The sequence below is a fragment of the Chaetodon auriga genome, chromosome 5 (genome assembly GCF_051107435.1).
Source record: "Chaetodon auriga isolate fChaAug3 chromosome 5, fChaAug3.hap1, whole genome shotgun sequence".
In the NCBI taxonomy this organism is placed as follows: domain Eukaryota; kingdom Metazoa; phylum Chordata; class Actinopteri; order Chaetodontiformes; family Chaetodontidae; genus Chaetodon; species Chaetodon auriga.
The window spans coordinates 23,088,621-23,102,985 of record NC_135078.1 but is presented as its reverse complement, the minus strand read 5'-3'; the positions used below and the strand labels follow the sequence as shown (position 1 = coordinate 23,102,985).

The 14,365-nt window shown below is 42.2% G+C and overlaps 2 protein-coding genes across 2 annotated transcripts; one reads left to right on the top strand and one right to left on the bottom strand.

Moving 5' to 3' along the window:
* Positions 1-5,323: 5,323 nt before the first annotated feature.
* On the bottom strand, positions 5,324-13,005 carry LOC143321135 (E3 ubiquitin-protein ligase NEURL3). Its single transcript, XM_076731280.1, has 5 exons — positions 12,761-13,005; positions 8,253-8,405; positions 6,481-6,993; positions 6,174-6,317; positions 5,324-6,000 (listed from the first exon to the last, which is right to left on the bottom strand). The coding sequence occupies exons 2-5, from the start codon at positions 8,359-8,361 to the stop codon at positions 5,828-5,830; spliced, it is 939 nt and encodes a 312-aa protein (XP_076587395.1). The 5' UTR covers positions 8,362-8,405; positions 12,761-13,005; the 3' UTR covers positions 5,324-5,827.
* Positions 11,144-13,010, top strand: nkx6.3 (NK6 homeobox 3). The gene is made up of 3 exons (XM_076731282.1): positions 11,144-11,685; positions 12,232-12,401; positions 12,780-13,010. The coding sequence occupies exons 1-3, from the start codon at positions 11,271-11,273 to the stop codon at positions 13,008-13,010; spliced, it is 816 nt and encodes a 271-aa protein (XP_076587397.1). The 5' UTR covers positions 11,144-11,270.
* Positions 13,011-14,365: the final 1,355 nt, after the last annotated feature.

The window sequence follows — 14,365 nt, the reverse complement described above, 5'->3', positions numbered from 1 at the left end:
TGCACTGAGTCCAGAAGCGGCTCTCAGTTCAGACATCCAAGATAAATATTTAACAGGTTGGCTGTGAGATCAGCATCCAAAGGTCACTCTGCTTCTCTGGAGTCCATCTTCATGACGGACCCAGGAGATAATGACCCACAGCTCCACAGTGACACCTCGAGTTACTTTCAGTGGGATCACAGTCCGGATGAGAAACAAGCTACAACAGATGTGGAAAGAAGTTTATGACGCACACTTTTGCTTTGGTACATCTCAACAAGTAGGAGCTGCAATTTTACTTCCATCAGCGGTCTGACAGCATGCCTGTAATCTTAGTAAATGGATCGTTTCTTTTGGCTGATGCTTTGTTTGTGTCCAAGTTGGAATCTAGAGTCTGCTTCCAAAAATCAGTGAACACGCACTTTCCCAAAAATATCCTCTTAGCTCACTTTCACAGTGGACAGTCATGAGATAAGCTGTATCACACTGCCCCTTAGTGGAGAACTGTGTGGAGATCATACTTCACCATGAACACAGACAGATGTCGCCAGAATCACAAACATGCCACCGTCAATCTGTAGAGGTAGTTTCGAGGCTCAAAGTCTCATAAAACACTAGTGCAAAACATGATTTCTTCCCTACGTTTACATGTAACAGGCACAGCAAGTGAGGTTCAACATATACATAATTAGGACAAGTTAAAAATATGTAATATTATACATTGCAGTGTAATGCATTGTTATAATAGCCAAAAGGAAATGAATGTGAAATATCAGGCCGATAAACGATAAGAACAAGACAAAAGAGCCTGTAGCACGTACAGGAAATGATCAGTTAATAAACGTGAACGTGCACAGACATCTTGTCCTGGCTGATGCCAAACATGTTATCAGTTTGATCTGCTGTTGTTTCTCGTGCATCATATGCTGGATGTTACTGGATTGCATGTTCTCATTATAAATGTATGATTAAATCTGCAAAACAATCCGCACGTCAGACAGAAGCTGACATCTGTCAGTGTCTTTTAACCCACGAGGAGCAAATCAACAGACAACAAACAAACTGTTGACACATGAAGCTCTTTCAATTCTGGGCAGTGAAAATGTGAATAGTGACAAACACATTTGGTGCTGATGATGCTGATTTCTTGCACCATCAGTTGCGTTTAATTATCAATATCGAACCCCTTGCCTGTACTTTGGTTTATCTTAACTTGCTTTTTGAATCATTTGCTTTGCGAAAATAATATGAAACAGTTCTAACTGTACAAATGTAAAAATGACATTAGCAAATTTTTGCACTTTCACATTTGAAAGATCTCCTATTTTGAGCGGGACGGTTCATTCACAACCTCGTTAAGAGAAGCTGACAAAATAATTTCTATTCACGGTCCACTTCCTCCAGTCCAAGTCAACCTGACAACTGCATATGTCACTGAAAATCTACCAGCAGCTGGTCACTTCTTGAGTGCCACATGCAAAGTGCTCACAGTAGAATTATTTTCTCTTTGACATTCAGTCCTGCCAGTTGACGCTGATAGTGATCTGGTGGAATTTCTGCCTCTGGCGGAGGCATGTTTTTCTTGTGTCTTCCTTGGCTTGAGGGCATTACTTGAGTACAAACTGTAATCATTTTGTTATATACTATTGTTGGGTTTTAATAATACAGGTGAAATATAAGGCCAATAAATTGGAAGAACATGAAAAAAGAGCCTGTACCACATAAAGGAAATTAACCTGTTTAAATAACTTCTTCTTTACCAGAGGTCAGTATGTGCACAGACATCTGTCGTGGCTCTCAGCAGGTGGCTGATGCCAAACATGTTATCAGTTTGATCTGCTGTTGTTTCTCATGCATCATATGCTGGATGTTACTGGATTGCTTATTTTCATTACGTATGATTAAATCTGCAAAACAATCTGCACGTGTCAGACAGAAGCTGAGGACCAGCATCAGTGTCCTTTAGCCCACGTGGAGCAAATCAACAGATCACAAACAAGCATTCAGTGGGTGCACAAACACTGGTGGGTCAGGTCCTCAGGTCACGTGGCTTCATGCCAACACTCACAAATATACCCATCATTTGTATCAAAATCCAAAATGGCAGTGCACATGGACAAAGATGGTGACGAGTAAGTCAGAGTCCTGCATTTAAGTAATATTTTGAGGTACTTGTACTTGAATTTTAACTACTTTCGACTTCAACTCCACTTCATTTCAGGGGGAAATATTGTAGTTTGTAATTTCACAGCATCAATTTGATGACTTTAGTTACTTTTTAAATGGAGATTTTAGAAATCTATGAGTGTATAAAATACAATACTTAAGTGAAAGATCTAAATACTTTATCTACTACTGCCTATACTCTACAGATAAGCTGTAAAATAAAGGTGTGAAATATTTATTATTCTTTATTTTACTCTTTAATGTGTATTATATAATAATTTGCTGGAGTACATGTGTTTTCAGGGAATTTCAGTCAGCGGTTTCACAGTTAATGAAGGAGACAGCTGATGAATCATCAGGTTCAACAGAGGTAATCGACGAGGAAGACGAGCTGTGTGCAGAGGGTCGGTGTGAGGAAGGCGACAGCAGCAGTGACTGCTGAACAGTAGCTTCATCAGTGGGATTGAGTGGCTTTGCTCTACATATTATATGTGACTGTCTACAGTAAAGTATGATGTGTGTATGGTGATGTATGTTAGTCAATGAGAGGAAGGAAGGAGCCCCTACCTAGACACACACACACACACACACACACACACACACACACACACACACACACACACAGACCAGAGTTTGTGCATAATTACATTTGGTGAGGTGGTTCGTACTGGGGGAAGGTTGGTGAATGTGGGGTTTTTTCTGATCACTTTTTGTTCACAGTTGGAGAACCACAGAGTGCGAACACCACTCCACTGCTACACCACACTGCTCCATTGCACCGGACGAGCTCCCCAGCTCTAAGCCATTTGTGCAAACTGTTTGACAAGGACATTTTTGCGGTCATTGCTCACCAGACAAACTTGTATTCGTGTCAGCTCATTGGATGCAGCACCAACACTAATGCCTCTGTAATGAAGGCATTCGTTGGAATGAAGCTGATTGCTGGTAAAGTGAAAATGCCTGCAGTGGAAAACTACCGGGCAACAGATCCAAGATATGACAAAAGAGAAGATGTCATGCCACATGTGTGGCACAAATGTCTATCCAGCATGCTCCACTTTCAAGATAACAGAACTCCAGTGACGATTGCCTGCTGAAAATAAGGCCTGTGTTCGACCACATGAGGAGCAAGTGTATGAAAACTGACAGGGAGAACCAATTCTCGACGGATGAGATGATGGTTCTTTACAAAGGCAGAAAAACTGGAATGCAGCTGCAGTATCTCTGCAGCAAACCCAAAAACTGGGGGTTTGAGATCTTTATGGAGCTGGTGAGTCTGGCTTTGTGTATGACCTCATGGTTTACAAAGGGAAGTCTGCATTAGATGGTGCTGCTCAAACTGAGTTTGGAAGAGGTGCAAATGCTGTTTTGCAGCTGTGCAGCTCTGGCAATTTTTTCCACATCATCATCTAAAAGAGTTTATGAGCCTCAGACGTTTGGGTACCATTCAAACAAAACACTTGATGGGTTGTAGATTGGAGAAATCGAGACCTCCAACAAACAGGCAGGCCCAGCTGTCACTTTATAGACAACAACGCAAAGCTTGCTGGTCAAATGGGCAAACAGCAAAACGGTCATCTTGAGGAACTACTGTGCCTCTGTCAGCCCTGCTGAACAAGTGAGATGCCACTCTCAAGAGGACAAGAGGAAGATAAGGTTGAGTCTGAGCACGGCACTCACACAGGAGGAGTGGATTTGGCTGGTACGATGATTGCCCTGGATCACATTCCAGCAAGTCCCACCGGTGGTACGGTGTAGATTTTGGCAGACAGCTGACAGTGCTGTCAATAACACATGGCTTCTCCACCAGGGTGGTGCAGCAGCATTGGGACAGAAACACCAGTGTCAGGACGACTTTAGGTTGGATGCTGCCAAAGGAGTCATCTACCCTGAAAAGCAGAAAAGGGGATAACTGTCCAAAAGGAAATGAAGACAAAGCACAGCCAAGAGTAATCAAACAGCCAAAGGTTCCCAGGCCTGTGGCTGATATGAGATATGAAGGGACTGAGCGCTTCCTCATCCTGTCAGTGAAATGCTGAAGCAGGATGTGTCAGGATGACCTCCATCATGAGTCAAAAGTGCAAAGTGAGGCTTTGCAGTGTCACTGGTCAAAATGCTCGCAACTGTTTCCTCCGCTTCCGTGGCCGATAGGATACTGCTAATGTAGGAGCAACACAGGGAAGACAATAGTATAAAATGCGTTCGAAACATGAAAAACGGATTCATTTTTAAATAAAATGTTTTAAAAGTTGCTGCATGAACTATTACAAAGGAGGGAAAATGTTAGATTCAAACCATGATTGTATCTCAGGGGAGTGAAAACTGGAAAACAAAGGCCACATTTTGAAACACACAAACAAAAAATCATGGGAAATGAACCAATTTATCCAGTTAATAGGTCATGAATGTGCACAGATATCTGTCATGGCTGACATCAATCACGTTATCAGTTTGATCTGCTCTTGATCGTTATACAGCACATGCTGGATCTTACTGGATTACATATTTTCGTCATATAAAGCACAAGGATTGCTCTTACATAACAGACAAAACCTGTGCCCTCATTTGACATTTTTGTCTCCATTTCCATGATGAAGATTATATTTGCAAAACAAACTGCACCCGTGAGATAGAAACTGAGATCCCTTTAACCCGCGTAGACTATTAACACATGAAGCTCTTTTCATTTTGGACAGTGAAAATGTGAATAAGTGACAAACACATTCGGTGCTGATGACACTGATTTCTTGCACCATCAGCCACATTTAATCATCAATATCAAACTGCAAAACACCTTGCCTGTACTTTGGTTTATTGTAAGCTACTGTGTGAAACGTGCTTTGCTGCAAATCATTAAGTTGATTTTTATGGTCATTTTACAACTATGGAAAGAGTCCAACTTATAAACAAGTAAAAACGAAACTGATAGATGCACTTTCACATAATATACTATATACAAAAACAACAACAACTACTGTATTCATGTAGTTTTGTTGATTAACTTGTATTTGAGTCTTTCTTAAGGCTTCAGGTTTAGTTTCATCAGTAGTCTGTCTGCAGTGTGCACATGGATCTCTACCTCCGTTTGCAAAGATCCAGGATTTCTGCCATGTGCTGGTGTTGTTTTAGGAATTTGTATCACACAAACACACAAAATAAGAATGATCGAAAAGAGAATATCATGATAAATACAATAAAATTTATTTCCTTTTTTACATTCATATTTTCACAATCAAATGATATAAAACATCATTTTCAGAGAACAAAAACAACTTTACAAAAACAATAGATTGATTTTACCACAGAGGTAAAATATACTGTACAGTATGAACATTTAAATTACATTTTAAATTATCAGTCAGTGCCATCAACTGTCTTCATCAAAAACCCCCTTAGGTTTATCCTTATTCAACAGCCACATTAAAAATGCTGTTTCCTAAAGTTTCACACGTTCTTTTACGCTATCAGAGCTCAGTATCTTCACATCAGCATCTCAGGATTTTTTATCTTACATGTGCTGTGCAATATTTTACATATTAAGGAGGAGACCGTTGAATAACTTGTCACAAAGTTCCCTGGTTGGTCCGTCAGGGACACAGATGGCAAACCTCTCCGGTCACCACCAGGGCACGCTGGGCAGGTGCCAGTCATCGTGTTCTCTTTGTTACAGTCACTCAGTAGCTTAGCACAGCTCCACCGATGGAGCGCCGATGTCCAGTCGACACAGCGGGCACTTCCCAAATAGCTGGACCACTCTGGGGGTGCAGTGGCTGCACAGACACCGGTGGCCACAAGGCAGGAAGGTCCTGGCCTCTCTGCTCATGCACACCACACAGTCCAGTACACTGCTGTTATCTACGATCGAAACAGGGAAATCACAATTACGAGACTGACATGCCGTTTTTTTTAACTGAACACAAGCACTCCTGCACCTGATTTCACTGATTACGCCCTCCTCCTCCTCTCTGACTAAAAATGTGCAAAATGCTGAAATCAGATAGCACTTTGCTGGCAAGACTCTTTCTCACCTTCTTCCATGGAAAGCGATGATGTGGACTCATCACTGTCTCCATCAGGAATCAAACTGCAGAGGTTCTCAACATCAGTTGAGGTGAGGCGTTCACGTGCAGGACAGGACCGTCTGGTGTAAAAAACCCCTCTTTTCTCTGAGCCTGCAGCAAAGAGTGAAAGCGTTAATTCTTCTTTTTATTACATTCAGCTCAAACAGTCACTTGGAATTGTCAGCGCATGTGAAAAATCCTGCTCACAAATTAGAACGAGGAAAACAGACAGTACTGCAAACCACACGTCATAGTTATTTACATGTGAACTGACCCAGTAGGTAAATGGAGCGTGTCTGTCCGTAGATGTCTATCATGGCCCACAGCGGCCGGCTCAGATCCACTCCTTCAAGTATCTTTCTCGGCCCGGTGTTGCTGCTTGTGATGTATATGGAGCCTCCATAAGAAACCCAGAACTCCAGCTGTGAGCCAGCTTGGCAGTAGGTTTCGTGCACAGGAGAGGCCCAGTACCCATGTCTTTCAGTGAGGTTGGGGATGGCCATGGCGGGCAGAGGCAGAGATGTTGATGAAGGCGGCACATTGGTGAAGCCCACGCGCAGAGCTCCATGCCAGCGATACGTATCTTTCTCCACCCGCAGACGAATCCTCTCATTGATCTTAACTGGGCGGCTGCTGAACACCAGGCCGTTCTTGAAAGTGACCTCCTTCCTCTCTGCGAGTCGGCAGCCCTGGCTGAGGCAGACCTTGTCTCCCACAGCCTGAGGGTGGAAGGTCAGAGGACCGAGGCAGGACAAGCCACACTTGTGTGGCCTCTCTGACTCAGTAACTGCAAACAACAAAATCACAGTTAAGGATCTTGATGTGCAAGCCATGTTTGCATGCAGTAAATTCTTTTTCAGTCCAAACACGTGGATTACATCTGTACAATAACGTGCATGAAGCTTTGCCACTGTCACCTGAATGCAATGGAGTAAACAGGAAACTTTTTGCACGGATTCTGTTGAATTTTACACAATAAGAAGTGAATAATTACATGGACATTTTCTCTTTAATTCTAAAATGATATGGAATCATAGATAACTAATTCCAATAAACTCAAGCTGTTGTGAATATGTGACCCTATTTCTTGATCCACAAGGTCACATTATGACCACATAAAACAGATGCTAGTCAATCATTTATTTTATTACAGCATTATAGTTGTGATTTTACATTCGGTTAAATTGTAAACAAGTCATAGTGAAAGTAGCAGACACTTTCGCTTTTGATGACCAGGTGAAGGTGCACTGGTCATGCAGGAGAAGATGAATTCAAGTGAACACTGTCCATTCATGACATTAGCTGATTTGTCAAAAAATTAGTTGCGGTGAATGACAGTCACTCGCCGGCCTTTGAGCACAAAAATGCATCTTGCAGGTGTGACTCACACACGTGTCACTATACGACAAGCCTACGGCTGCTGAATGCAAAGCTTCTTCCCCTCGGTCAAGAGCTGAGATTTCCAGTAAACCACGTTATCTCTCCTTTATCATACATTTATTACTTCAAGTGCCCTTACTTGTTTCAAGTCTTCTCCCTCTTCCCTAATTATGCTTTGCAGCACTCATAAATGGTAAGAGCATGAACAACTCACTTCCGTTTCATATATTCCACTTTTAGCAACAACAGTCACCGTCTTAATGGACAGATATGTGGTTTTCTGTCGCGCTTCAAAAAAAGGAGGGAAAACGAGGATGTTTTCATGATGCACATAATAAAAAAACTGAAAGAGCTTTTTTCAGACCAAAGTAATTTACCTCAGACAGGAGAAATATACGTTTTGTCAACATTAAAAAGAACATTAAAAAATTTAAAATATTAAAAAATCAACTTACACTAAACTTGTTATTAAAATGTAAAATTGTGAATTAATTACAATCAGCTTATTTGTAAGTATGAGTATTTAGCTTAGCAATAACATCAGAACTGATTCTTTCTGTTAACTTTAGCAAATCACAAATGGTGATGAGCAGAGGACCTACTTGGTATTTAGAGCAGTGTTGTAAAATTGCATATCCAGTAAAAGAGCAACAATAAATATCTCACCAGAGTCCCTGTGGTCACTCTCCTTCTCCATGCTGAAGACGCAGACGGCTCTTTTCTTCGTGTCTTGAGGCAAGATGTGCTCACGTCTCGATCTTGGCTCAGTTGTCATGAAGGGGGAGAGCTGGCTGTCTTTAAAACAGCGAGCACATGTGCCTTGAAAACACAAACATTTCCTACATCACATGGAGAGTGAAAAGGGAGGGACCGAGGGAGGAACCACAGCCTGGAAATTCACCTAAAGTTGACGCCAGATAGGGCACAGTGCCAACATTGTTTTAGTGCAAATCCATGTGACTTCCTTGAAATCAGTGACTGTCGGAGCAGCAATAAAACCTCGTGAGGTCTTTTTAGAAAAGAAGGAGAAAGACATTAGAAAAGAATCACTCTGTTTCTTGTCAGCGTCTTGTGATTGTTTACGCTGACAGATAAAGATCATCCAAACACATGCTTTGCACATTTCTGTGCACAAAATGAAATTGATTGAAAGAAATACTATACAGCCGACTGATACAAAGGAAACGCACAGCTGGTCTTTCTCACAACTTTGCTCTAATTATAATTCATGATGTGCTGCCTGTATTTGATGTTACAGAGAGAAAGCTTCAGCCTCTGCCTGTATATAACCTTTTAAAGTCACTGGCTTGCAGGTATCACTTCACTGCACTTGTGTTTACTGTAAAACAAGATGCATCTTTTCCCCTCCTGAGATGTTAATAATGACTTAATTCTTCAAAGATGACGCGAATCTAGCATTTGAATGTCCTGAGCATGATTTTCCCATTTTATCACAGTACAGTAAGTTATTTAGGACGTGACCTCCTTTTAGAGAAACTCTGGAAAAGTCACCTGATTCTACACGTCATGGAAAATGCCACCAAAACACTGGATATCACATCCCTGACAGGCTCCCTGAATTTACAGGAATTGCACACATACTTATGTGATGACAATAAGTACAGCTCCATACTTCAAAATCCTCTCAGCTGCTATTGGGTAATTACACACCAGGGCGTACAGAGCTTTGTTGCACTCTAAAGAAAAACTACAACACTTAGTCCTCATTGGCCGGCAGTCCTGATCATGTGACAGGATGAAGCCTCAACTGGAAAACCCATAATTACATCAACACTCTTGGAAAGTTCCTAACTCTTTTCCTACAGTGAGAAAACCTCAGGCCACTCCTTAAACATATCCAGGGTTGGGAAGTGTTTGCATACTTTAACATGTAACGCAAACCTGATGTGAAGAATCTATTTATATACGTGCCCCGCAGACCGAATGTTTGATTATAGGTTTGCAATCTTTTATGTGAGTTATATCTGCTGTAGTTAAAACATGTGCATATTAAAATTAGGAAAACTGTAACAATTAGAAAAACTCAATCATGCATCCACTCTGCTCAAAAAGCAGAACATTAAATCCCATAATAATAACATTTGTATGATTAAATTGTCCATGAGGTTCATTACTAGGCATCTTAAAACAGTTACAATTATTCTGTGGTTAATATGGTGGAAAGTAAAATGGAATTTAGCTGAATAAAACCTCAGCGTCTCTCTCTACATGAGGTGCCACAGGATTTGTGTATCACACTCTTATTTTATTACTGCATGATATTAAAATCAATTCACACATCTATCAAAATCTTAGGTGTGTGGTCCTGAAGCAACTTCATATCAGGTTTGTTACAAGGTTTAACGAGCTGTATAACAGAGGTATTCACTGGCAGAAAAGTGTTGCAACGCATCATGAAAGTGAAGTCCGGAAGTCGCAAATGATGTCGAAAATGAGTCAACGTTCCCAGAAGCAATTACACACCATAATTGAACATACAATGGAATCTGGTGCTTGAATTCTAGATTTTCATTCCAATTTCATTTAATTCATTTGTAAATAATTAATATTGTGAAGGCAGAATTGCACAGTTTTTTAATACAGAACCCTACAGTAAATTAATATGATACATTTATTGCACTCATATCATTCATTCATTCACATTCATGCGCTGCACTGCCACCACATATTGAAACTGGAAGACACAGCAGCAGCAATGAAGATAAGATAATCTGAGAATACTGTGAACTGTGTCAGTAACAGGATTTTTTTTCTTTGAATATATTTTTGACTCCTTTTCATTTTCTGAATATATTATACATAAAGCATGGAAGAGTAAAAGACAGTTGGATCACAGTGTCAGATCAATTACAGACTCTTTATGACCTGGATCAGATAAATAATGTCTTAACCGATATGAACTGGTGCCTAAACGTACATTCTGTTATCCACATCATGTAAAATATAACCGTGCTTATTTCCTCCAGAACTTAATTTCTCCAGGATTAAAGCAGGAAGCAGAGTAACCCTTCTTCTTCTCCTCCTCCTCCTCTGTGCACTCCAGGCTCAGCTGCCTCTGCTCCACCACACTTGGTCAGACATGGCAGGCCATCAAAAAATCAACTTGTTCCCACTCCACCTGTTCAAAACACTATTAATCTGCTGCCTTCCAATAAAAGGCTTGGCTTTCAGAGAGGAGCCAATAGGACGGCATTAAGGCTGTGAGACCCAGGCCAATCCCAGGCTGCATTCTAATGTGGCCTAGCTTTATCAAGGTGCCACTCCATTTCCAGATACTGCTTATTTTTGATATCCGAGGAGAGAGGCGGCCGGAGGGACACGTCTTTAGGAGAACACTAAAATCCAGCTCGCCCGAGACTTCAGATATGGGATTATCACAGACCGCGCTGTGGCTGAGAAGAGGTGAAGGGCGAGAGTGAAGAGTTTATCTGCTGCTGCACTGTTTCTGATGTGGTAACAACTTCGGCAAACACCACGGACTTTGTTGAAATTGCTATTAGTGCTCTTAATTATCTGAGTATCTGGGGACGGTGGGTGTGATCCCAGATCCTGACATCGCCTGCTAGGTGAGAGAACTCCTTGTGGGCCCATCAGAGGTCTTTTCCTGCCTGGATCTTATTGGATGTGTTACTGAGACCTGGAGGCAGAGTTACAGCACTCCCCATGGATCCAAACATCCAGGGGTCTTTCCTGTTCAACAACAGCCTGAACCAGTTCCCCTCGGACCTCAAGGCCCCAGTGTGCCAGTACTCAGTGCCCAACTCTTTCTACAAGCTCAACCCGGGCCTCAACAGCCAGCTGCAGGCAGGGACCCCTCACGGCATCAGCGACATCCTGAGCCGCTCCATGGTGGGGATGGGCTCCACGGGAACCACCACCCTGCTGTCCGGATACTCTACCATGGGGGGTTTCGGCCCCTCCGTCACCAGCACTTCCATGTACTATAACCGAGACTACAACTCCAACCTGGGCGGCTTCTCCAAGCCCGGCGCCGAGTGCCCCATGAAGGGTCGCAGCATGAGCTGCTGGGCGGACAGCGGCTGCGACTGGAGAGGAGGGAGGCAGCAGTGCACCAACAGTGAGTCTAAACACTGCAGACTGGACTCCGCATCCAGACCATCAGCACATTACGACTTCCCTGTGTCTGTCTCTGAGGACTCGACAGTGTCTTCACTAAAAGAGACACATTCAGTCTAGTGTGATGAGACACACACATTTACAGTATACACAGTAACTTCAAAGACGGCGACACGTCAGGCAGTTTGTACAAATGAAATGTAGGATTTTAAATGTATGAGTCTATTTGAAAGTCATGTCTAAGGGCTGTAATCTAAAATACAAATACAACCATTAAATAAAATTTTTATGTAATATGTGACGATGCTGCTCATTAAGCTGTTTTTATTAATGGTTATATTAAAGTTACCACATGTGATATATATTCAAACTAATGAGTAACAAAGTGTTTCTGGTCAGAGGATGAGCAGTTTGTTTTATTATGAAACAAACATTTTTCTGTGCAGAGATAAATCTACTCATCATGACCTGAAGCATTTCGGTGGGTGACTCTAATTCCTGGAAATCAAACTTTTCTCCAGTAATTTTTCTCCTTTGGTCTTTTCAGGCAGTGGTCCTCTGGGGGAGATGTCAGGCAGGAAGAAACACACCAGACCAACATTTAGCGGCCATCAGATATTTGCTCTGGAGAAAACATTCGAGCAGACAAAGTACCTTGCCGGGCCTGAGAGAGCGAGACTGGCTTATTCTCTGGGAATGACTGAATCACAGGTCAAGGTAGAGATTACAACACATTTTCATCAAAGCTGCTAAAATGATGCTTTTATATGAAGTGACTGACAGCTTATATTTGACTTTAAAACGTATCCCTCCAAGTTTATGTTGCTCTTTTCGTCTTTTTATATGCACCTCTTGTACTTCTTAGGGTGACTGATTGAAACTTGAAATTCTGAATCTGTGCCCTAATTACAAAAGGAGGTCATGAAAACCTGACCTGCATCCATATAACCGGGTTGCATCCATATCTCTCGAAAATACAGATCTTACCATCATACGGAAACAGGGTCAGGGATGCTTTTCATGCCTTTAGACTGTAAACAAGATGATATCAAGAAATACGAGGTCATTTCACTAACCGTAAATCCTCGTGTTTAGGTGTGGTTTCAGAACAGACGCACCAAGTGGAGGAAGAAGAGCGCCTCGGAGCCGAGCTCCACGCAGACCAGCCACGCGGGGCAGGGCGGGGAGGCCTCGGAGAACGAGGTGGAGGACGAGGAGTACAACAAGCCCCTGGACCCGGACTCTGACGACGACAAGATCCGGCTGCTGCTGCGCAAACACCGCAGGGCTTTCTCCGTCCTGCGCCTCGGGCCGCACCAAGTCTGACACACTTCATGCACGTGGGCGCGCGCGCACGCACACACACACACACACACACACAGGCTCCTCAGCAGACCTGCATGCTGTATTAAAGTTATTGATTTTGAATACAAAGTTTAATGAATGGGCATTTACGCATGTTCAGAAAAGGTCACTGATGGTCATCCAGAGCATCAAATGGTCCAATGACAGACGAACAGGCTGTAAAATGAAGCTAAAAGACGTTTACTTTTCTAAGTTACTGTAAAAAATGATCTCTGGCCTGTTTCATGTTACACTGGTATGTAGGGGGGGTTGTGTCGCACACATCGTTTTGTAAAAACAGAGGAAATGACTGCATGATGCTATAATTAATACTAATGAATAAAAAGAGAGTAAGCTGAAGTAATTCATGTGTTCTCTTTTTGAACAGTTGAACCTGTTTCAGGTGCTAAATGACACATTCTGCTGTAATGTGTATGGGCTTATGTGCTGATGAACAACAGACCTACAGACCTGAAATGCAGGGTGTTAAAAAGCAGGAACACACTTTCATTTTTGATGAAATCAGTACAGAGAAAAAGTGGATTAAAAGGTTTTTACAAGGAAACAAGTATGATTTATATTCCTGCAAAATGCTTAAATTGAGTGTTGACAAAGTCGACAGCTTTGTTTTTCATTATTGCATCCTTCCAGGTGGACACTGTGAGAAAAACACCTGACACCTGCTGGTAAACTGCTGGTATACATTATTTGGTTGCAGCTCTGCTTGTGTATTTGCTGAAGAGAAGTGCAAAGGTCAAAGGTCCTCTCTTGTGTGATGGGTGATGGTGGGGCTTAATTGAAGACAATGACCCCCGCAGTCCACTTCAACATGAAATCAATACCAACAGACCAGTTCATTCACCATTCAGGCTCGGTGGGTTCAGACTCCGTACGGTGGAGACAGCTGACATCAGGCTGAATGATGCAGTCAGAGGAGACAATTCTGCTCTGTGCCAACAATGTAGCTGAGCTACTGTTGGTATCATTCACTGCATGATCATTACACGTTTCCTTCCAACCTGCTGCTGTGATTTTTTTTAAAAACATCTGGATTAATCGGGGTTAAACCACTGAATCAACACAAAAATGAAATGCAATACAAGTGTGAATCCGTCTCTAGATTTGTTGGCCCTTGAAGACTTTCAGTCTGAGTAAAATCTCCTAAATAGCACAGCCCATTCCAGCTTTAGAGGGCAGCCTCAATACCTGCTCCGTTATAGATGCCATTTTTCTTCTTCTGACGCAAAATAAGCGCAGCTCACCCCACGGCTGACTTCTACAACTATGGAAACTGAATACATTACACAGACATACAGTAAAACATGCCATGGGTTTAG

Bases quoted from the DNA above. Each gene is read 5' to 3' on its own strand.
- LOC143321135 (XM_076731280.1), bottom strand. From the start codon at position 8,361: ATGACAACTGAGCCAAGATCGAGACGTGAGCACATCTTGCCTCAAGAC. The intron at 6,318-6,480 runs GTCAGTTCACAT...TCTTTGCTGCAG, and splicing joins ACGCTCCATTTACCTACTGG to GCTCAGAGAAAAGAGGGGTT. The intron at 6,001-6,173 runs GTGAGAAAGAGT...TTTCGATCGTAG, and splicing joins ATCGCTTTCCATGGAAGAAG to ATAACAGCAGTGTACTGGAC.
- nkx6.3 (XM_076731282.1), top strand. From the start codon at position 11,271: ATGGATCCAAACATCCAGGGGTCTTTCCTGTTCAACAACAGCCTGAAC. The intron at 11,686-12,231 runs GTGAGTCTAAAC...TGGTCTTTTCAG, and splicing joins GAGGCAGCAGTGCACCAACA to GCAGTGGTCCTCTGGGGGAG. The intron at 12,402-12,779 runs GTAGAGATTACA...CCTCGTGTTTAG, and splicing joins TGACTGAATCACAGGTCAAG to GTGTGGTTTCAGAACAGACG.